Source organism: Chelonoidis abingdonii, chromosome 11, assembly GCF_003597395.2.
Source record: "Chelonoidis abingdonii isolate Lonesome George chromosome 11, CheloAbing_2.0, whole genome shotgun sequence".
Classification (NCBI taxonomy): domain Eukaryota; kingdom Metazoa; phylum Chordata; order Testudines; family Testudinidae; genus Chelonoidis; species Chelonoidis abingdonii.
Window position 1 is genome coordinate 61,546,597 of NC_133779.1, and position 21,144 is coordinate 61,567,740.

Below are 21,144 nucleotides of genomic sequence, written 5' to 3' on the forward strand. Positions count from 1 at the left end.
GGGTCCTGGTTACCACAGGGTGGGGGGGTCACAGCCGATCCCTGGCATGGCACCCCAACATCCCCTAGTGCCCCATGGGAACCCCAAACTCCTCTTGCCATACCCCCCAGCACAGCACCTGCCCGTCCCCCCAGCACCCCCTCTCTGAAGCCCCTGGCACAGCACCCCAATGCCCTCTGGCTGAACCCCTGGCAGGCACCCCCACCACCCCCACAGCACCACTGGCTGAGCCCAGAGCACACTCTGCATCCCGTTGGCAACCACTTGGAGATGTCCCCCATCGCCATGGGCGGCCACCATCATATCCCAGGGAGGTATCTCTCTGTCCCCATGGTAACATCCACCAGCCCTCCAAGAAACGCCTGCCCCCCCGCTCGCCTCACCCTTGCTGGAAGTCGGTGCGGCCGCAGCCCCGGATCAGCAGGGCGTCCCCGGTGAAGGCCATGGTCCTGTCACTGAGCACGTAGTCAGGCAGCCGTCAGTGTGTCCGGGGGTGGAGCGGGCTTCCAGGCCTGCAGACAGGGCGAGCCAGTGACATGTCCCTCCATGGACCAGGATCTTGCTCCAGCCCCCCCGTTCTAAACCACTAGACCCCACTCCTCTCCCAGAGCTGGGAGAGAACAGGAGTCCTGGCTCCCAGCCACCCCCTGTTCTAACACTAACCCCACTCCCCTTCCAGAGCTGGGGAGAGAACCCAGAAGTCTGAGCTCCCAATCCTTCCCTCCTCCACACACATATCTAACCACTAGACCCACCCTGCCCTCTCAGCGCCAGGGGAGAACCCAGGAGTCCGGGCTCCAGCCCCAGTGCCCAGGTGACTTACGAAGGCCCGAATCCAGGGCGTGGCCCTCGCGGAATGAGGATGTCGGCCCAAGGCCCCGCTGTCCTGGGAGATCACGCTGCGGCAGCCTGGCAGCATCTTCTTCAGCACCCCGGTGCCCGTGAACGTGGTCAGCGTGGCAGTGGGTGTTGGCTGCGCAGAGCACAAGCAGGGATTTACAGACGGAACCCGACCCATCCCCCTCACCAAGCCACCCAGTCCTGCCCTGGGGCTGGATTGGGGCCAGTGCTCCCTAGAGAGGAAAGGCCGTTTGTTGTACTCAAAGTGCTATACGGGATCTTTCAGGGGGTTAGGCAAAACGCACATTTATTAGTAATGCAGGTTTAATTAACATTATCATTGCATATGATCTATTACAGTCATGCGCTGACACACACACACTAACCAGCACACACACATCCGTCTTGCTGTTGTTACCAACAGTTGCTCCCCTTAACTGCACTGGCCAGGTGAGTTAGATGGGGGAGGGGTGGAGGCCGGGCTTCTGCCGATCCGGATCGATGCTCCGATGGTGACACAGACGAGACCCAGGGTCCTTCTGCAAGACACTCGTATTTATAGCAGCTTCCTCTTATGCAAATCCAGACCGATTCAAAATCTGGGTCTGTGCCGTTGGTCTTTGTGCTGCTTTTTTTCTGGGTGTTGTCCCAATGCTGCTCAAAGAGGGCGTTTTCTAAAGAAGGTGCTTGCTTCTAATCCCTGAGGTCGTCAATATGTCTGCTCCCTCCACTGGGCCCACTTGACAAGTTGTATTGTCCTTTGCCTGGCTCCCATTCCCTCTTCAACTGTTGTAGCTGTCTGGAGGTGGGTGTCTTCCAAGCCTCATCATTCACACTCATTCAGTCAATGGGCAATTGATTACAGAGTGGGGGCAGATTTATCTACTTCTAGCAAAAAGGCACATGTTCTTTTACTTTAACTGTACTATCTTAGGGGCTAGGACATACATTTGATACAAAGTTTTCTACCAATTTTCTAATACAAAGTTGTATGAGAGAGGCACAATGCCAAGTCATATGAAATACAAAATCAAAGAGTGAACAGAAGTTACAATGCAGACAAGTGTAGTGAATGGTGAGCAGAACTTACATTAATAAAGTGAACAAATTAAAAACAATTTCATTTATCAGTTCTACACGTTCTCCACCCCGTGAGCCAGCCAGTCCCTGCCCTGGGGCTGGATCTGAGCCAGCACCCGCTAGAGGGGCCAGGCCCTGACCCCATTCCCTTCCACAACGAGACAGTCCCCATCCCAACCCCCTGGGAGCTGCTCTCACCTGCGTACAGTAAGTTGAGGCCCAACTCCTTCACCAGCTTCACATCCCGCTTGGCCGTCTCCAGAACCGGGTCGATCAGAACCGCCTCCTTGGTCTTCAGGTCCGCGAGCAGGTAGGTGTAGGTGCAGCTAACGGGCTCAAAGAGCTGTGAAGAGGAGGTGCAATTAGCACCGGCAGGGGAGTGGGGTCGAGTGGTTAGAGCGGGGTGGTGGAGCGAGGGGACAGAGCCAGGACTCCTGGGTTCTATCCCCAGTTCTTGGAAGTTAAGTGAGGTCTAGTGGTTAGAGCAGGAGGGGCTGGGAGCCAGGACTCCTGGGTTCTTTCCCCGGCTCTGGGAGGGGAGTGAGGTCTAGTGGTTAGAGCAGGGGGCTGGGAGCCAAGAGTCCTTGACTCTGTTCCTTTCCCTCCTCGTCTTCATCATGGCATCAGTTGTGGATGGTAAATCTCTCCCTCCCAGATATAATCACCCCCGACAGCCCAGCAGGAGTTACTGTCTCTTCACACCCAGAGGCTCCGGCTCCCCAGCCCTGCAATTGCCACAGCACGTTCCCAGCCTGCTCCGGGGGGTCCAAAATCATCCCCATCCCCCTCCCACAGCCCACACAGGCCGGGTAACCACAGCACAGCCAGGAGGGAATGTTCACATCACGCCCCTGGGGCTGGCCCCTGGGGACCCACAGGCAATGAGACTGCACAGTATTCGCTCATCTCTAGAGAACCCAGGAGTCCTGCTCTCACCACTAGACCCCACTCCCCTCCCCTCTCAAAGCCCCACAGAGAAAACCCAGGAGTCCAGGCTCCCATTTTCCACCACCAGACCCCACTCTCCTCCCAGAGCAGGGGCTAGAATCCAGGAGTCCTGGATCCCAGCCCACCCCGCTCTAACCCATAGACCCCATTCCCCTCCCAGAGATGGGAAGAAAATGCAGGAGCCCTGGCTCCCAGCCCCCCTGCTGTAACCACCAGCCCTTACTCCCCTCCCAGAGCTGGGGAGAGAACCCAGGAGTCCTGGCTCCCAGCCTCCCTTGCTCTAACCCACCAGCCCCCACTCCCCTCGCAGAGCCAGGAAGAGAACTCAGGAGTCCTGGCTCCCAGCCCCCCAGCTCTAACCACCAGCCCTTACTCCCCTCCCAGAGCTGGGGAGAGAACCCAGGAGTCCTGGCTCCCAGCCCCCTCGCTCTAACCCAAAGACCCCACTCCCTTCCCAAAGCCGGGGAGAGAACCTAGGAGTCCTGGTGCCCAGCCCCCTCGCTCTAACCCAAAGACCCCACTCCCTTCTCAAAGCTGGGGAGAGAACCCAGGAGTCCTGGCTCCCAGCCCCCATGCCCGGAGCTCACCTGCCGGAAAAGCAGCTCCTGGCCCTGGCCACGGCAGGTGCAGTGCAGTCTCAGGGTCATGGCCAGGACGCGCTGGTGGCTGGAGCCTTGGGCGATGCGCTGGTGCAGGCTCGGGGGGGGGGGGTGAGTCTTTATGCCAGAGGTGGGGATGGGTGGGAGGGAGGAGGCAGAGGCAGGAGGACAGGCTAGGTTGGAGATTTAAATGGTTGAGCTGCGGGTGGGCTGGGAGCCACTCCTGGGTTCCTCCCTGGCGCTGGGAGCGGGTGATGTCTAGTGGTTAGAGCAGGGGGCTGGGAGCCAAGAGTCCTTGCTCAGTTCCTTCCCTCCCCAGTCTCCATCATGGCATCAGTTTGGGCTGGTAATCTCTCCTCCCAGATATAACACCCCGACAGCCTAGCAGGAGTTACCGTTCTTTCACACCCAGCGGCCCCCAGCCCTGCAACCAGGACTGTTATTGCAACCGGAACGTTCCCTACTGCTCCGGGCCCAATCACCTCCCCGCCCCCGCCACCGGAGCCCACACAGGCTGGGTAACCACGGTACAGCCAGGAGGGAATGATCACATCACGCCCCAGGGACTGGCCCCCGGGGACCCACAGACAATGGGACTGCACAGTATTCGCTCATCTCTAGAGAACCCAGGAGTCCTGGCTCCCAGTCCCCCTGCTCTGACTCCTCTCCCCTCCCAAAGCCAGAGAGTGAACCCAGGCGTCCTGGCTCCCAACCAGGCTAACTCCCCTCCTTTTCCCTCGCGGTGTGGCAGCACTAAACTCGGCTCTTTCAGCCATTTGGGGCGGTGACAGTCGTGGCAGGCAGGATTCTCTCACCTGCCCTCTTGGGGACCCCCTGCCCCCCCAACAGAGTCTCCCTGTCTCGCTAAGGAAGCCCTGGTCACTGGCTGGCCAGGGGCCTCCTCCGGCCTCGGCCTGATCTCTAGGCTGCCCTGCTTCCAAATCTGTGTTTTTTTCTTTTCAGGAAGCAGCTGAGCTGTTTGTAGAGTGGCTGGGGAGAGCTAATGGGTTGGGGAGGGGGGAGCCCGGACTCCTGGGTTCTCTCCCTGGCTCTGGGAAGGGAAGGGACAGGGAGGGGCGGAGCCAGGATTCCTGGGTTCTCTCTCCAGTTCCGGCAGGTCCTTCCCCCTCTTTGAGTCTCAGTTTCCCTGCCTTGCAGCAGGCCGATCATTCCAAGCCGGTGGGTTGGCTCCAACCCCCTCGGGGGGGGGACAGTTAATTTTAGGGTGACCAAACAGCAAGTGTGAAAAATCAAGACGGAGTGGGGGGTAATAGGATCCTATATAAGAAAAAGGCCCCAAAATCAGGACTGTCCCTATAAAATTGGGACATCTGGTCACCCTAGTTAATTTCAATGGAGTTGGATGTTCAGGGAGACACGCAGCAGGGTGGGGGATCCACACAGAGCCACAAACAACCCCCCCCGGCCCTCAAGCCACCCCTGCCACCCACTCCGGGTACCTGTCCTCCTGCACACAGGGTCTTTCTTCTCTCGAGGGTGCCAACTCCGATCCCCCGCCAGGTGGGCGACTGGCTAGGTCAGGGGGGCGAAATCAGACACTCGAAGACATGTCAACCTGGAAGGGACCTCGCTCAGCCATCCAGTTCAGTCCCCTGCACCGCCAGGGGTTGTCCCACGTGTTCTTCAAAACCTCCAGTGATGGAGATGCCACAACCTCCCCGGGCAATTTACCCCAGTGCTTAACCACCCTGACAACTACGAAGTTTTTCCTAATGCTCAACGTAAACCTCCCTTGCTGCAGTTTAAGCCCATTGCTCCTTGTCTTGTCCTCAATGCACAAGAACAATCTGTCACCCTCCTCTTAACCTTTTATGTACTTAAAGATCGTTATGTCGTCCCCCTGCCTCCGTCTTCTCTTCTCTCGACTGATTTCAATCTGCCCTCGAAGGCCACGTTTTCTAGACCATTAATCGTTTTTGTTGCTCTCCCCTGGACTCTCTCCGATTTGCCCACATTTTTCCTCATGTGCGGTGCCCAGAACTGGACGCAAGACTCCAGCTGAAGCCATATCAGCGCGGCGCAGAGCTGAAAAATCACTTCTCATGTCTTGCTTACAACACTCCTGATGAGACATCCCAGAAGAACGGCCTCTGCTTTTGCGACATCATCACACTGGTGACTCACATTTCGCTTGTGATCCAGTCTGACCCCCGGATCCTTTCCCGCAGTTCTCCTTCCTAGGGAGCCACTTCCCATTCTGTGTGTGCAACTGATTGTTCCTTCCGAAGTGAAGCACTTGGCATTTGTCCTGATTGAATTTCATCTTATTTACTTCAGACCATTTCTCCAGTTTGTCCAGATCATTTTGAATCTTAATCCTGTCCTCCAATGCATTAGTGTGACAAAATGGGGAATCTTCTTAAGTGTTTTGCATGAACACTGTGTGTGCCTCAGTTTCCCTGCATGCTGCATATGTAACAAGGGGGTGGGAGGAGGTTTGTGGTTGCAAGGGACCAGGTGTGACCTTGTCTAGCAGCCGGGACCCCAGATACCAGCCTGGAGATTGGGAACCAGCAGGTTATGGCCAGTGGGGGGACAATGGGCTGAGGAGAGAGGGAGTTGGGGGACCTGATCAGCCAGGGTGAACAAAGGACAGAAGAGAAGGGCCCTGGTGGCCTGTTCACCTGGGACTGAAGACAAAAGGCAGAGGAGGGGCTGGTGGGGGAGGGGATTTAGGGGGCTTGGCTGGAAGGAGGGGTCTGGGCAGGGGACAAGGAGCAGCGGGACCCGTGAGGATGGGGACAGACCCAGCTGGTTGGGGCTGAGACTGGCCAGGCCCGAGGGCCCTGAGAACTGCCTGGGCTGGGTCCAGACGTTCAATAAACCTCCTGTGTGATGCTGGTGGAGTCACTGCAGCTAGAAATCGGGGGTGTTGCTTCCCCTGGGGGTGGGGGCCCAGAGCAAGGGGACTCCCTGGGGGGCCCACAGCAGAGCCAGGCGGCTGGGGGCTCAGAGAGGTGTGGTTCCAGGAGGAGCTGGAGCTCAGGGCTTAACCACCGTGAGAGATCGTGACCCCCAAGAAGGGCTGTCACACTGGGGGGTTCATCCCAGGGGCTGTACGGAGCCGAGAGAACCCAGGGCCTGGGAGTCCGTGACAGCTTGCAACCCCTCCCAGCTTGGTGTTGTCCTCAGACTTTATAAGTGTGTTCTCCAGGCCATTATCCAAATCACCGAACAGAACCAGACCCAGGACAGATCCCTCCAGGACCCCACTCGAGGGGTCCTTCCAACTTGACTGTGACCCACTGATTACTCTCTGGGAGCGGTTTTGCAACCGGTTGTGCACCCAGCTTAGAGTAGGTTTGTCTAGGTAGGATTTCTCTGGTTTGTTTATGAGAAGGTCATGTGAGACTGCATCAAAAGCCTTACTCAAGTCAAGATATACCACGTCTACCACTTCCCCCACATCCACCAGACTTGTTACCCTGTCAAAGAAGGATCTGAGGTTGGCTTGACACGATTTGTTCCTGACAAATCCGTGCTGAGTGTTACTTATCACTTTAGTATTGTCTAGGTGCACACAAACGGGTTGTGTGATTATTTGCTCCGTTATCTTTCCGGGTATGAAAGTGAAGCTGACTTGTTTGTAATTCGCTGGGTTGTGCTTATTCCCCTTTTCATAGCTAGGTAAAATATTTGCCCTTTTCCAGTCCTCTGGGATCTCTCCCGTCAGTACTCCAGGAGTTCTCACGGAGAATCGCTAGTGGCTCAGAGGTCTCTTCAACCGGTTCCTTACGTATCCAAGGACAGATTTCGTCAGGCCCTGCCGACTTGAAGACATGGAACTTAGCTAAGTACTTCTTAACTCGCTCTTTTCTATTGTAGCCTCCGCTCCTGCCCCATGTCTGCTGACGTTCACTGTGGTAGTCGGCTGGTGAAACCAAAAGGGCATTTAACACTTCAGCCGTCGCTTCGTTTTCTGTTACTGGCTTTCCCTCCTCACTGAGTAACGGGCCTGTCCCATCCGTTGGCTGATCTCTGCTGTTTCCTCTGCAGCGTGAGCTCTCATTTCCTGATCCCTTTCACCCAAGGTACCTTCCACCTTCACGTTCTCAACCAGTTCCTCCCTTCAGGTCAGAACCAAATCCAGAACCGCGCCCCCACCGCCTTGCAGCTTTCACCAAAGCTGTCTCCAGTGTATTCCAAGATCTGTGCCCGGCTGTGTTATTTTCCCAACCGATCTCTGGGTGGTTGAAATCCCCCGGCACCACCACGTCCTGGGCTTTGCATGATTTTGTGAGTTGTTTAAGAAAAGCCTCATTCACTTCTTCTTCCTGGTTAGCTGGTCTGGAGCCAACCCTTCCATGGCGCCTTCCCCCCCACACTCCCCCGGGTTTTACCCCCTTTATCCCTACCCGGAGACTTTCAAAAAGTCCATCTCCTATTCCCATCTCAGCCTCAGAGCAGGTGCAGACGCCTTTGCTATCCCTGCCTGCCTGAGTAAACTATACCCTTCTGCACCGATATTGCAGTCACGGGACTTAACCTGTCAAGTCATCGTGACGCATCTTCTGTCGTAATCGGGGTTATTCACTGAGATCTCCAGCCCTTCCTGTTTATTCCCTATTCTCCGTGCATTAGCACATAGGCATCTTGCACGTTCACTAGATTTGCCCTCTGGTGTCTCCTCTGCCCACATGCACCTCAGATTCCAACCCTTCGCCCAGTCTCTGTAGTGAGGATTCACCCCTGGGCATTGAACACTGTTTAAAGCCCATTTCACTAGATCAGCCACCCTGCACCCAAAGAGCCCCGTCCCCTTCCTCCACTCGGTAGGTGGCACTGACCCCTGCTCAGTGTCCTTCCATGGGTTATGGGGTTCTGCCACCTTCCCCTCACCCACCTTGGCTGGCATCATATACCCTCAGCCCAATACACCTGTGGGGCTGCATAAACATGGGGCAGGGGGGTGGGAACTGGAGAATCGGCCACATCCTGGATTTCACAGGTCAATTGGGTGAGAGCAGGGGGGCCCGGGAGCCAGAACACCTGGGTTCTCTCCCCAGCTCTGGGAGGGGAATGGGGTCTGGTAGGTCAGAGCAGGGGGGCTGGGAGCCAGGACTCCTGGGTTCTCTCCCCAGCTCNGGCCTGATCTCTAGGCTGCCCTGCTTCCAAATCTGTGTTTTTTTCTTTTCAGGAAGCAGCTGAGCTGTTTGTAGAGTGGCTGGGGAGAGCTAATGGGTTGGGGAGGGGGGAGCCCGGACTCCTGGGTTCTCTCCCTGGCTCTGGGAAGGGAAGGGACAGGGAGGGGCGGAGCCAGGATTCCTGGGTTCTCTCTCCAGTTCCGGCAGGTCCTTCCCCCTCTTTGAGTCTCAGTTTCCCTGCCTTGCAGCAGGCCGATCATTCCAAGCCGGTGGGTTGGCTCCAACCCCCTCGGGGGGGGGACAGTTAATTTTAGGGTGACCAAACAGCAAGTGTGAAAAATCAAGACGGAGTGGGGGGTAATAGGATCCTATATAAGAAAAAGGCCCCAAAATCAGGACTGTCCCTATAAAATTGGGACATCTGGTCACCCTAGTTAATTTCAATGGAGTTGGATGTTCAGGGAGACACGCAGCAGGGTGGGGGATCCACACAGAGCCACAAACAACCCCCCCCGGCCCTCAAGCCACCCCTGCCACCCACTCCGGGTACCTGTCCTCCTGCACACAGGGTCTTTCTTCTCTCGAGGGTGCCAACTCCGATCCCCCGCCAGGTGGGCGACTGGCTAGGTCAGGGGGGCGAAATCAGACACTCGAAGACATGTCAACCTGGAAGGGACCTCGCTCAGCCATCCAGTTCAGTCCCCTGCACCGCCAGGGGTTGTCCCACGTGTTCTTCAAAACCTCCAGTGATGGAGATGCCACAACCTCCCCGGGCAATTTACCCCAGTGCTTAACCACCCTGACAACTACGAAGTTTTTCCTAATGCTCAACGTAAACCTCCCTTGCTGCAGTTTAAGCCCATTGCTCCTTGTCTTGTCCTCAATGCACAAGAACAATCTGTCACCCTCCTCTTAACCTTTTATGTACTTAAAGATCGTTATGTCGTCCCCCTGCCTCCGTCTTCTCTTCTCTCGACTGATTTCAATCTGCCCTCGAAGGCCACGTTTTCTAGACCATTAATCGTTTTTGTTGCTCTCCCCTGGACTCTCTCCGATTTGCCCACATTTTTCCTCATGTGCGGTGCCCAGAACTGGACGCAAGACTCCAGCTGAAGCCATATCAGCGCGGCGCAGAGCTGAAAAATCACTTCTCATGTCTTGCTTACAACACTCCTGATGAGACATCCCAGAAGAACGGCCTCTGCTTTTGCGACATCATCACACTGGTGACTCACATTTCGCTTGTGATCCAGTCTGACCCCCGGATCCTTTCCCGCAGTTCTCCTTCCTAGGGAGCCACTTCCCATTCTGTGTGTGCAACTGATTGTTCCTTCCGAAGTGAAGCACTTGGCATTTGTCCTGATTGAATTTCATCTTATTTACTTCAGACCATTTCTCCAGTTTGTCCAGATCATTTTGAATCTTAATCCTGTCCTCCAATGCATTAGTGTGACAAAATGGGGAATCTTCTTAAGTGTTTTGCATGAACACTGTGTGTGCCTCAGTTTCCCTGCATGCTGCATATGTAACAAGGGGGTGGGAGGAGGTTTGTGGTTGCAAGGGACCAGGTGTGACCTTGTCTAGCAGCCGGGACCCCAGATACCAGCCTGGAGATTGGGAACCAGCAGGTTATGGCCAGTGGGGGGACAATGGGCTGAGGAGAGAGGGAGTTGGGGGACCTGATCAGCCAGGGTGAACAAAGGACAGAAGAGAAGGGCCCTGGTGGCCTGTTCACCTGGGACTGAAGACAAAAGGCAGAGGAGGGGCTGGTGGGGGAGGGGATTTAGGGGGCTTGGCTGGAAGGAGGGGTCTGGGCAGGGGACAAGGAGCAGCGGGACCCGTGAGGATGGGGACAGACCCAGCTGGTTGGGGCTGAGACTGGCCAGGCCCGAGGGCCCTGAGAACTGCCTGGGCTGGGTCCAGACGTTCAATAAACCTCCTGTGTGATGCTGGTGGAGTCACTGCAGCTAGAAATCGGGGGTGTTGCTTCCCCTGGGGGTGGGGGCCCAGAGCAAGGGGACTCCCTGGGGGGCCCACAGCAGAGCCAGGCGGCTGGGGGCTCAGAGAGGTGTGGTTCCAGGAGGAGCTGGAGCTCAGGGCTTAACCACCGTGAGAGATCGTGACCCCCAAGAAGGGCTGTCACACTGGGGGGTTCATCCCAGGGGCTGTACGGAGCCGAGAGAACCCAGGGCCTGGGAGTCCGTGACAGCTTGCAACCCCTCCCAGCTTGGTGTTGTCCTCAGACTTTATAAGTGTGTTCTCCAGGCCATTATCCAAATCACCGAACAGAACCAGACCCAGGACAGATCCCTCCAGGACCCCACTCGAGGGGTCCTTCCAACTTGACTGTGACCCACTGATTACTCTCTGGGAGCGGTTTTGCAACCGGTTGTGCACCCAGCTTAGAGTAGGTTTGTCTAGGTAGGATTTCTCTGGTTTGTTTATGAGAAGGTCATGTGAGACTGCATCAAAAGCCTTACTCAAGTCAAGATATACCACGTCTACCGCTTCCCCCACATCCACCAGACTTGTTACCCTGTCAAAGAAGGATCTGAGGTTGGCTTGACACGATTTGTTCCTGACAAATCCGTGCTGAGTGTTACTTATCACTTTAGTATTGTCTAGGTGCACACAAACGGGTTGTGTGATTATTTGCTCCGTTATCTTTCCGGGTATGAAAGTGAAGCTGACTTGTTTGTAATTCGCTGGGTTGTGCTTATTCCCCTTTTCATAGCTAGGTAAAATATTTGCCCTTTTCCAGTCCTCTGGGATCTCTCCCGTCAGTACTCCAGGAGTTCTCACGGAGAATCGCTAGTGGCTCAGAGGTCTCTTCAACCGGTTCCTTACGTATCCAAGGACAGATTTCGTCAGGCCCTGCCGACTTGAAGACATGGAACTTAGCTAAGTACTTCTTAACTCGCTCTTTTCTATTGTAGCCTCCGCTCCTGCCCCATGTCTGCTGACGTTCACTGTGGTAGTCGGCTGGTGAAACCAAAAGGGCATTTAACACTTCAGCCGTCGCTTCGTTTTCTGTTACTGGCTTTCCCTCCTCACTGAGTAACGGGCCTGTCCCATCCGTTGGCTGATCTCTGCTGTTTCCTCTGCAGCGTGAGCTCTCATTTCCTGATCCCTTTCACCCAAGGTACCTTCCACCTTCACGTTCTCAACCAGTTCCTCCCTTCAGGTCAGAACCAAATCCAGAACCGCGCCCCCACCGCCTTGCAGCTTTCACCAAAGCTGTCTCCAGTGTATTCCAAGATCTGTGCCCGGCTGTGTTATTTTCCCAACCGATCTCTGGGTGGTTGAAATCCCCCGGCACCACCACGTCCTGGGCTTTGCATGATTTTGTGAGTTGTTTAAGAAAAGCCTCATTCACTTCTTCTTCCTGGTTAGCTGGTCTGGAGCCAACCCTTCCATGGCGCCTTCCCCCCCACACTCCCCCGGGTTTTACCCCCTTTATCCCTACCCGGAGACTTTCAAAAAGTCCATCTCCTATTCCCATCTCAGCCTCAGAGCAGGTGCAGACGCCTTTGCTATCCCTGCCTGCCTGAGTAAACTATACCCTTCTGCACCGATATTGCAGTCACGGGACTTAACCTGTCAAGTCATCGTGACGCATCTTCTGTCGTAATCGGGGTTATTCACTGAGATCTCCAGCCCTTCCTGTTTATTCCCTATTCTCCGTGCATTAGCACATAGGCATCTTGCACGTTCACTAGATTTGCCCTCTGGTGTCTCCTCTGCCCACATGCACCTCAGATTCCAACCCTTCGCCCAGTCTCTGTAGTGAGGATTCACCCCTGGGCATTGAACACTGTTTAAAGCCCATTTCACTAGATCAGCCACCCTGCACCCAAAGAGCCCCGTCCCCTTCCTCCACTCGGTAGGTGGCACTGACCCCTGCTCAGTGTCCTTCCATGGGTTATGGGGTTCTGCCACCTTCCCCTCACCCACCTTGGCTGGCATCATATACCCTCAGCCCAATACACCTGTGGGGCTGCATAAACATGGGGCAGGGGGGTGGGAACTGGAGAATCGGCCACATCCTGGATTTCACAGGTCAATTGGGTGAGAGCAGGGGGGCCCGGGAGCCAGAACACCTGGGTTCTCTCCCCAGCTCTGGGAGGGGAATGGGGTCTGGTAGGTCAGAGCAGGGGGGCTGGGAGCCAGGACTCCTGGGTTCTCTCCCCAGCTCTGGGAGGGGAATGGGGTCTGGTGGGTCAGACCAGGGGGGCTGGAAGCCAGAACTCCTGGGTTCTCTCCCCGGCTCTGGGAGGAAAGTGGGGTCTAGTGGCTAGAGTAGGCGCATCTGGGAGCCAGGACTCCTGCATTCTATCCTGGTTTTGGGAGGGGAAAGGAGTCTAGTGGTTAGAACAAGTGGGCTCTAGGACCCAGGGCTACTTGGTTCTATCCCCAGCTGTCCTGCACAGCTTTCCCCTCTTTCTGTCTCAGTTTCCCTCACTGTATAATAGGGTTGAGGCGCTTGACTCAGTTTCCCCAGGGATGGAAAGGTTTGTCAGGGTCCACTAACTCACCTGTGTTAATTGCTTTGAGATCCAGTCCTGGAAGCAACCGCAGAGAATGCTGCCGGAACAGCTTGGGTGCCAGGCTCCCTACTCGGGGGGGGGGGGGGGGCGGATTCTGTGCAAAAAACCCCAAAAAGTTCTATACACAATATTGTAACCCACTATGCCCTGTGTCAGAATAATCCCATGTCATCCCCTCACTTTCAGCTATTTTGGTAATTTATTGCAAAATCCCTGTCAGCAAATCTGTCTGTAATGACACAGAGGATGTTCCAGGAGCAGAGAAGGACAGAACCCCCTGCGCCCACGTGGATCCTTGCTGCAGGCTCATGGGGTAGGTTACCCAGAAGCACGAGCCTGGGGGAGGAGAGGGAGGCAGAGAGAACACATTAGCACAGTGGGGTCTGTCCCAGTTCTTTCCCAGGCAGAGATGAGGGGGGTCCCTGGTTCTCAGTGGGCAAATACACCCCAGGACCCATGTAGCTACTTCTCACCTGCAGACCCTTCCTCAGCTTCCCCTCCCTCATCAGGATCCTTGTCCCCTGGACCGTTCCCCCTCGGCTGCCCCCCGGCCCTCAGGGTATAGCCCTGTGCCTTCATCTCTCCCTTCCCCATCCCACTGCCCCCCGCCAGGCTCCAACAACCCCCACTCTACCACTGGGGAACCTCTCCTCCCCCACTCCACTGGGGGCCCTCCGCTTCCCCCTCACACCCCAACTGACCCCTTCCTTGTCTGGCCCACCCCCACGTCCCTAGCACAGGGAAGCGGAGAACCCTGCTCCTGGAGAAGGGGCCTGCCTGCGCAGCATGAAACTCGGGAGGGGGGAATAGGTGCCCCCCACTCTCCTGAAATGGCCAACCCACCCCCCATGGCTTCTCCACAGCTGCTTGGGTCAGCCCCACGCCTCTGCAGGTCAGGCACAGTGACTGGACAAGGGGCGCAGATGGGGGCTGCCTCCCAGTGGGGAGCGCAGGCCCCTGGCTGCATGGAGGTTGGGGGTGGTGATTTACATCCCCCTGGCTGCTCCCAGCATGCCTGCTGCCAGGAAAGCATCCATGGCCCCTCACATTCCTTCCCCAGCAGAATCTTGTGTTCTGCAGGGAAACAAAAAAAATCTGGGGGGGACCAAAATTCTGCACATGTGCAGTGGTGCCCAATTGCCCCAGGAGCATCTCACTGCAGCTGGCTGGCTAAGGTGCCCAACCCCCCGCTTATTTACCCAGACCCTCCTCTTGGTACCCGAGAAGGGAGCCCTTTTATAGCCCGGAGCCCTTCCCAGCATGCCTCGCTGCCCAGCTAACAACACCCATCAACCCTGGGGACTACATCTCCCACAATTCCTTTCTGCCAGGGCTGCAACCTTAAAGGGGCAGCCCCCCTTCTTGGAGGAGTGTCTGGGAATGGCTCTATCCCAGCCCCATGGAGTTCACCAGGCAGAAAGACCTTTCCCACTCCCGCTGGGTCGGAGCCCAACCAGCATTGCGCTGGCTCTGGGGTGGTGTCCAGCTGGCTGGGCCTGTTTGCAGGGGTCAGGGTGGGTGGGAACAGACCAAGGGGTGTGAGGGGTTACCTTTTTTAAGATGTGGGGGCTGTGGCCAGGGTTTACCCCTCCCTGGAAAGAAAGGAAGGGAAAAGGAAAAACCTATCATGACGAGAGGAAGGGCAGGGGGCAAGTTCAGATCTTGGGAATGGGGGAAAGGGATGGAAGCCAATTCTCCCTCCCTCTTGCCAAAACCATGTGCAGGCGCCTGCTGCTGTTCCTGGGGCGGGAGGCGAAGGGGTCTGGGGCCCCTGGGGTATATGGGGGAAGAGCAAATCCAGGGACCAGGCTGGGAAAAGTGAGGGGGCAGCACCCTCTGGTGGGTAACTGCAGTAACATAGTGGCTCTAAGGGCCCATCTCACCCGGCCTCCTGCCTTGTGAAGCAAACTCAAGCCCAATGCGTCCAACACAACTTTATTATCTCAGCAGTGGTTCATTTCCAACCCCATCCTATCCCCCTCAAGACTGAACCACAGTCACAGACAGGGGCCCCCTCTCCCAGCCCTCGGCCCGGAAGGGCCAACAGCCCACGGAGCAGAGACAGTCCAGCTAGTGCAAGCAGCAAGCGGAGGGAGCCCTGCAGAGTGGGTTGGAAGCAGGGCCTAACAGAACCGAGCAGGGGCCGCCCGGGCAACCTGTCATTCAAATAGAGACTATGGGGGCCTAGGGCCTCTCTCAGACCCCAACACCAGCTGCCGGGGTTCCCCACTGTCTGCACACCAGGCTCAGGGAATGGGGGGGCTTTGCTCCCCAGTGGAGGCTAGGGTGACCCCCCCACCCCACACAAAATGCAGAGGAAGGTGCAGACTCCCTAATGCCCAACCAGAGGTGTTAGAGAAATTGGTGGGGACGTTGCAGTGGGGGAAGGGAAGCTTCCATGGTTGAAGATCACTAACCCTCTGCCAACTTAAGGAATGTGCCCCCCCACTCAGGACCCCAAAGAGAGAGCCCCCAGATTTTGCTTAAGGGCAGGGACCCGAGTGAGAGCCATGACAGCCAGCCCCAGGCCAAAGGACCTTCCACCATCATAAGGGTCAACGAGAGGGTGTGGCCTATGATGAGGTGGGTGGGGCTTAACACAAGGGGCATGGCATTGGAGAAAGAGGGCAGGGCTAAGTTGCTGCATCCTGTATCCCACACTTGAGGTTTGCTGGGACAGCAAAATCTGCAGAGGATGGAAAAAAAAAAAAAAAAAAATAAGTTGCTGCATCCTGTATCCCACACTTGAGGTTTGCTGGGACAGCAAAATCTGCAGAGGATGGAAAAAAAAAAAATAAAAAAATATAGATGTTAGACAGTGATAGAGGCTCTGGCCTCATCCACACCCCACACTGGCCCTCAGCTGGGATAGAACCTGCCCTGCTCTAACCACTACACCCCCACTCTCCTTCCACCCCCGGAAGAGAACCCAGGTGTCCTGCCTCCCAGTCTCACCAATCTGTTGGGGTTCAGGAAGGTTCAAACTGTTCATCAGTTGGACAAAGGCCTCGCAGCTCAGGGTCAGTCGGGGGTTCAGGGTCCTCTCTTCCTCCACAGTGGACACCGTCTGGCCTGCAGGGGGTGCCAGGGGGCAGGTGAGATACAGCACCAGCAGGGGGAGCCCCTACCCGGCTCCCTGGAGCACAGCGCCCCCTAGCGCCAGCCCTGCCTGCCCCTACTGAGCTCCGCCCCCCGCAGCACAGCGCCCCCTAGCACCGTGCTCGGACTCACCCGTGTAGTCGTGGGCGGGGTAGATCAGACAGTCTCCGGGGAGTGTGAAGATTTTCTCGTGCACAGAGCAGTACAGGGTCTCCGGGGAGCCTGAGGGCGTTGAGAGAAGTGGGTCCTGGTTACCACAGGGTGGGGGGCGGTCACAGCCGATCCCCTGGCAATGGCACACCACACATCCTCCCCAGTGCCCGCATGGGAACCCCAACTCCCTCCTGCCATACCGCTCCAGCACAACGCAGGAACTCTAGTTGCCTTGGCCATACCCCCAGTTTGCCCCCTCCTGAAGCCCCTGGCACAGCACCCCCAACGCCGTCTGGCTGAACCCTTCTGGGGGGCACCCCCACCACCCCCACAGCACCCACTGGGCCAAAACTCCCTGGCTATGCAAGCCCCATCATCGCCCCAACACCCATACATCACCTTGGCAACCAGAAAACCATGTTCCCGAGGGCTATGCGACTAGGAGGTGAACCCAGAGATGCTCCCACCATCCCCCATGGCAACCACCTATCAGTCCTAAGATAACCCCACCCCCCATGGCACTCCAGGTCTATCCAGTGGTTTCAACCCTTTCACTCCCCCACACCGAACCCCCCCTCCCCCCCCCCGCCGCACTCGCCGCCCCCCACACCCTCCTCCCCCCCCCAGCCCCCCCCCCACCCGCCCCTGCCATCACGTGGCCCAAGCAATCGGATGCACCCTTCTTCCCCACTAGGTAACAACATTTCCTACCTACCTCTCCCCTAAACCCCTCCCCCGCCGGTTAACGCATCCCCCAGCCCACCCCAGCTCGCCTCTCACCTGTGGAAGCGGTGCGGCCGCAAGTCCCCGGATCAGCAGGGCGTCCCCGCTGAAGGCCATGGTCCTGTCACTGAGCACGTAGGTCAGGGCAGCCGTCAGCCGTGTGTCAGGGGTGGACGGGCTTCCAGGGCCTGCAGACAGGGCGAGCCAGTGACATGACCCTCCATGGGACCCAGGAGTCCGGTCCCAAGCCCCCCTGTTTCATACCAGCTAGGCAGCACTCCCGCCCAGAGCTCAGGGAGAGAAACCCAGGAGTCCTGGGCTCCCAGCCCCCTGTTCTAACCACTAGGCACCACTCCCTCCCAGAGCCAGGGAGAAAACCAGGAGTCTGGCTCCCAGCCCCCCCCCCCCCCGTTCTAACCACTAGACCCACACCTTCCCAGAACCAGGGAGAGAACCAGGAGTCTGAGCTCAATCTTCCTTTCTCCTCCACACACATACCTCTAACCACTAACCCACCCTGCCCTCTCAGCACCAAGGAGAGAACCCGAGAGTCCGGTCTCCCAGCCCCAGTGCCCAGGTGACTTACGAAGGCCCGAATTCCAGGGCGTGGCCCTCGCGGATGAAGGATGTCGGCCAAGGCCCCGCTGTCCTGGGAGATCACGCTGCGGCAGCCTGGCAGCATCTTCTCAGCACGGTGCCCGGACATGGTCGGCGTGGCAGGTGTGGTGTTGGCTGCGCAGAGCACAAGCAGGATTGTATGGACGGAAACCCGACCCATCCCCCCATCGAGCCAGCCGGTCCCTGCTCTGGGGCTGGATTAGGGCCAGTGCCCCCCAAGATGGGAAAGGCCCCGTTCCCTGTTCTCACCCCCAGTCCACATCCCCTGCCTCCCAGAGCTGCTCTCACCTGCATACTGTAAGTTGAGGCCCAGCTCCCTCACCAGACTCCGCGTCCCGCGTGGCGTCTCCAGAACGACGGGTCGATCAAGAACCGCCTCCTTGGTCTTCAGGTCCGCGAGCAGGTAGGTGTAGGTGCAGCTCACGGGCTCAAAGAGCTGTGGGGAGAGTTTGCAGTTAGCACCGGCAGGGGAGTGGGTTCTAGTGGTAGAGCAGGGTGGTGGTGTGAGGGGACAGAGCCAGGACTCCTGGGTCTACCATGGTTCTGGTGCTAACGCCTTACTGCCCTGCCGTTCATTCCCATCCCGGCTCACTGCAGGCCTGCTGTAGAGGGCTCGAGTGCCAAGGCAGCCAGGGACTGCCCGACCGCCTGCCTGGCCCTTTGTCCCAGCGAAGGGATGGAAAACCAAGCAATCCGCTGCCCTGGAGCGGGACAGGACCAGAGCCATGAGGGCGGACTTACAGCACCAGCGGATCAATCAGCCAGCATGAGGGGCGAGCTTTCCTGACTGCCATGCACGTCCTTCTGGGGGAAACCGAGGAGTCCAGGCTCCAGCCCACCTGCCCTAAACATCCCAGACCCCGACTCGCCCTCCGGAGCCAGGGAGAAGCCAGGAGTCCGGGCCCCCCGTCCCTCTGCTCTAACACAACCAACCCCCACTCCCCTCCAGAGCAGAGAACCCAGGAGCCTGCTCCACCCCCTGCCCTAACCAACAGACCCCTCTCCCCTCCTGGAGCCAGGACCCCCCGCTCTAACCACCAGAACCCCCTCCCTCCTGAGCCAGGATAGAACCCAGGAGTCCTGGCTCCAACCTCCCCCGCTCTAACCACCAAACCCCTCTCCCCCCTCCTGGAGCCAGGAGAGAACCAGACATGCTCTAACACACCAACCCCCACTCGCCTCCCAGAGCCAAGAGAGAACGAGAGTCCTGCCAGCACATGCTCTAAACCACCAAACCCCCTCCCTCCTGAGCCATAGAGAAACCAGGAGTCCTGGCTCCAGCCCCACCTGCTCTAACCACCAGACCCCTCTCCCCTCCTGGAGCCATAGAGAGAACCCAGGAGTCCTGGCTCCAGCCCCACCTGCTCTAACCACCAGACCCCGCTCCCCCCGGAAGCGGGGAGGGAACCCAGGCGTCCTGGCTCGCAGCCCCAGGCCCGGCCGGGCTCACCTGCCGGAAGAGCAGCCCCTGGCGCTGGGCGCGGCGGGTGCAGTAGGGTCTCGGGGCCGGGGCCGGGGCCAGCGCCCGCCGGGCAGCGGCCGCTGCAGAGCAGGGCCGGGACAGCCACATTGCCGGGGTGGTGGGTGCCCGCTGCGGGGACGGGCCCTTTAAATGCCAGAGGTTGGGGAGGACGGGAGGGGGCGGGGACAGGGAGCCTGGAGCCCTTAAAGGGACACTGCACATTGGCGGGGGTAGGGGGGAGCTTGGTCCGGGGACATGGAGATGCCGCTGCCATACTAGAGAAGGGTAACACCCACACAGACACAACACACACAGGAAGGGTAACACAAACAGCCAGGACTCCTGGGTTCTCTTCCTGGCTCTGGGAGGGGAGTGGGGGCTGGTGGGTTAGAGCAGGGAAGAAAGGAAACAGGACACCTGGGTTCTCTCCCAGGCTCTGGGAGGGGAGTGGGGGCTGGTGGGTTAGAGCAGGGGGGCTGGGATCCAGGACTCCTGGGTTCTCACACAAATAAACACACACTAGGGAAGATTAACACAAACATACACACAACTACACACACACTAGGGAAGGGTAACACCCACACAGAGAGATACGTGCATAGAGATATGGAGCGCCACACATGTACACACAGCGATATAATTACACACAGGGTTCCAGATACACACACAAGTCCTCTCACAGACACACATGCTCCCTGGAATACAATTATACACACAGCAGACCTGGCACATGCACACGCACACAGATAGAGATACAATTCAACACACACTGGGCTACACACATGCCTGGAGTACCCCTCTCTGTCTCACAATGCACACAGGGTTACACTTACACACACAGCCACTCTGGGCTACAGGCACACTGGCATAGCCCAGGTGCACTGAGAACAAGACACAAGCACTCACAGGCCAGCCTCTTCGGAAGCACACACTCCCACGCAGTAAAGACTTACCCCCTGCAACCTGTTAGTTGCACTGGTTTGTTATTGTAGGGTCTTCCAAGGACATCAACAAACACATGGAAGAGAATCTAACACTGGGCCCACAGCTACAGATCAAGTCCCCTTTAAATATGCAAATGAAGGTCGCAATCCCCCAAACACATCCTATCCTGATTGGTCCATTCTGCAGGACAGCTCCCGGACTGGTACTTTCATTTCCTGTTCATCTTATTAACCCTACAAATACCAGATACAGGGGAGGCCGCATTGCCTACGGGAAAGAGGGCCGGGGGGGCGGGGTGTTGAAGCCAGGACTCCTGGGTTCTCTCCCTGGCTCTGGGAGGGGAGTGGGGGCTGGTGGGTTAGAGCAGGGGGCTGGGAGCCAGAACTCCTGGGTTCTCTCCTTGGCTCTGGGAGGGGAGTGGGGACTGGGAGCCAGGACTCCTGGGTTCTCTCCCTGGCTCTGGGAGGGGAGTGGGGACTGGTGGGGTCAGAGCAGAGGGGGCTGGGAGCCAGGACTCCTGGGTTCTCTCCCTGGCTCTGGGAGGGGAGTGGGGGCTGGGAGCCAGGACTCCTGGGTTCTCTCCCTGGCTCTGGGAGGGGAGTGATATCTAATGGTTAGAGCAGGGCAGGCGCAGTCCACAAGGACCAGGGGACTTTGATTCTCCTTGAAGGGTTAATCTCAGCTGCTTCTTTGGCAAAGGGCAGAGACCAGCCTGACAAGAATCTTCATCTGCCAGCCCTTTCCTCAGGATGGGCGCCCCTGCCGGGCAGCCCAGCTGGGAGAGGGTTAGAAACCCAGGGGGCAGCTCAGTGCCCGGGATGTGGATACAAGGGGTTAAAGATGGGGTGGGTTGGAAGAAGTGACGTGATTGATTATAGTCTTGGCCATATGGACTTCGTTTCCAGGGTACAAGTCAGGACTCCTAGCCCAGCCCCTGGGTCAAAGTACGGGTGTGAGCTCCAGTAGTTAAAGGGGTGTGGCAGGGCTGGGCGCCAGGACTGCTGGGTTCTCTCCCCAGCTCTGGG

General features: G+C 57.5%; 1 protein-coding gene across 1 annotated transcript; it reads right to left on the reverse strand.

Annotated features, from left to right (window-relative positions):
* Positions 1 to 375: 375 nt before the first annotated feature.
* LOC116834929 (persulfide dioxygenase ETHE1, mitochondrial) lies at positions 376 to 19,382 on the reverse strand. Its single transcript, XM_075071234.1, is given in 7 exon segments — positions 376 to 468; positions 471 to 512; positions 824 to 866; positions 869 to 943; positions 945 to 973; positions 2,119 to 2,263; positions 19,163 to 19,382. Coding segments are annotated over 7 exon segments (543 nt in total). The 5' UTR covers positions 19,283 to 19,382; the 3' UTR covers positions 376 to 379.
* Positions 19,383 to 21,144: the final 1,762 nt, after the last annotated feature.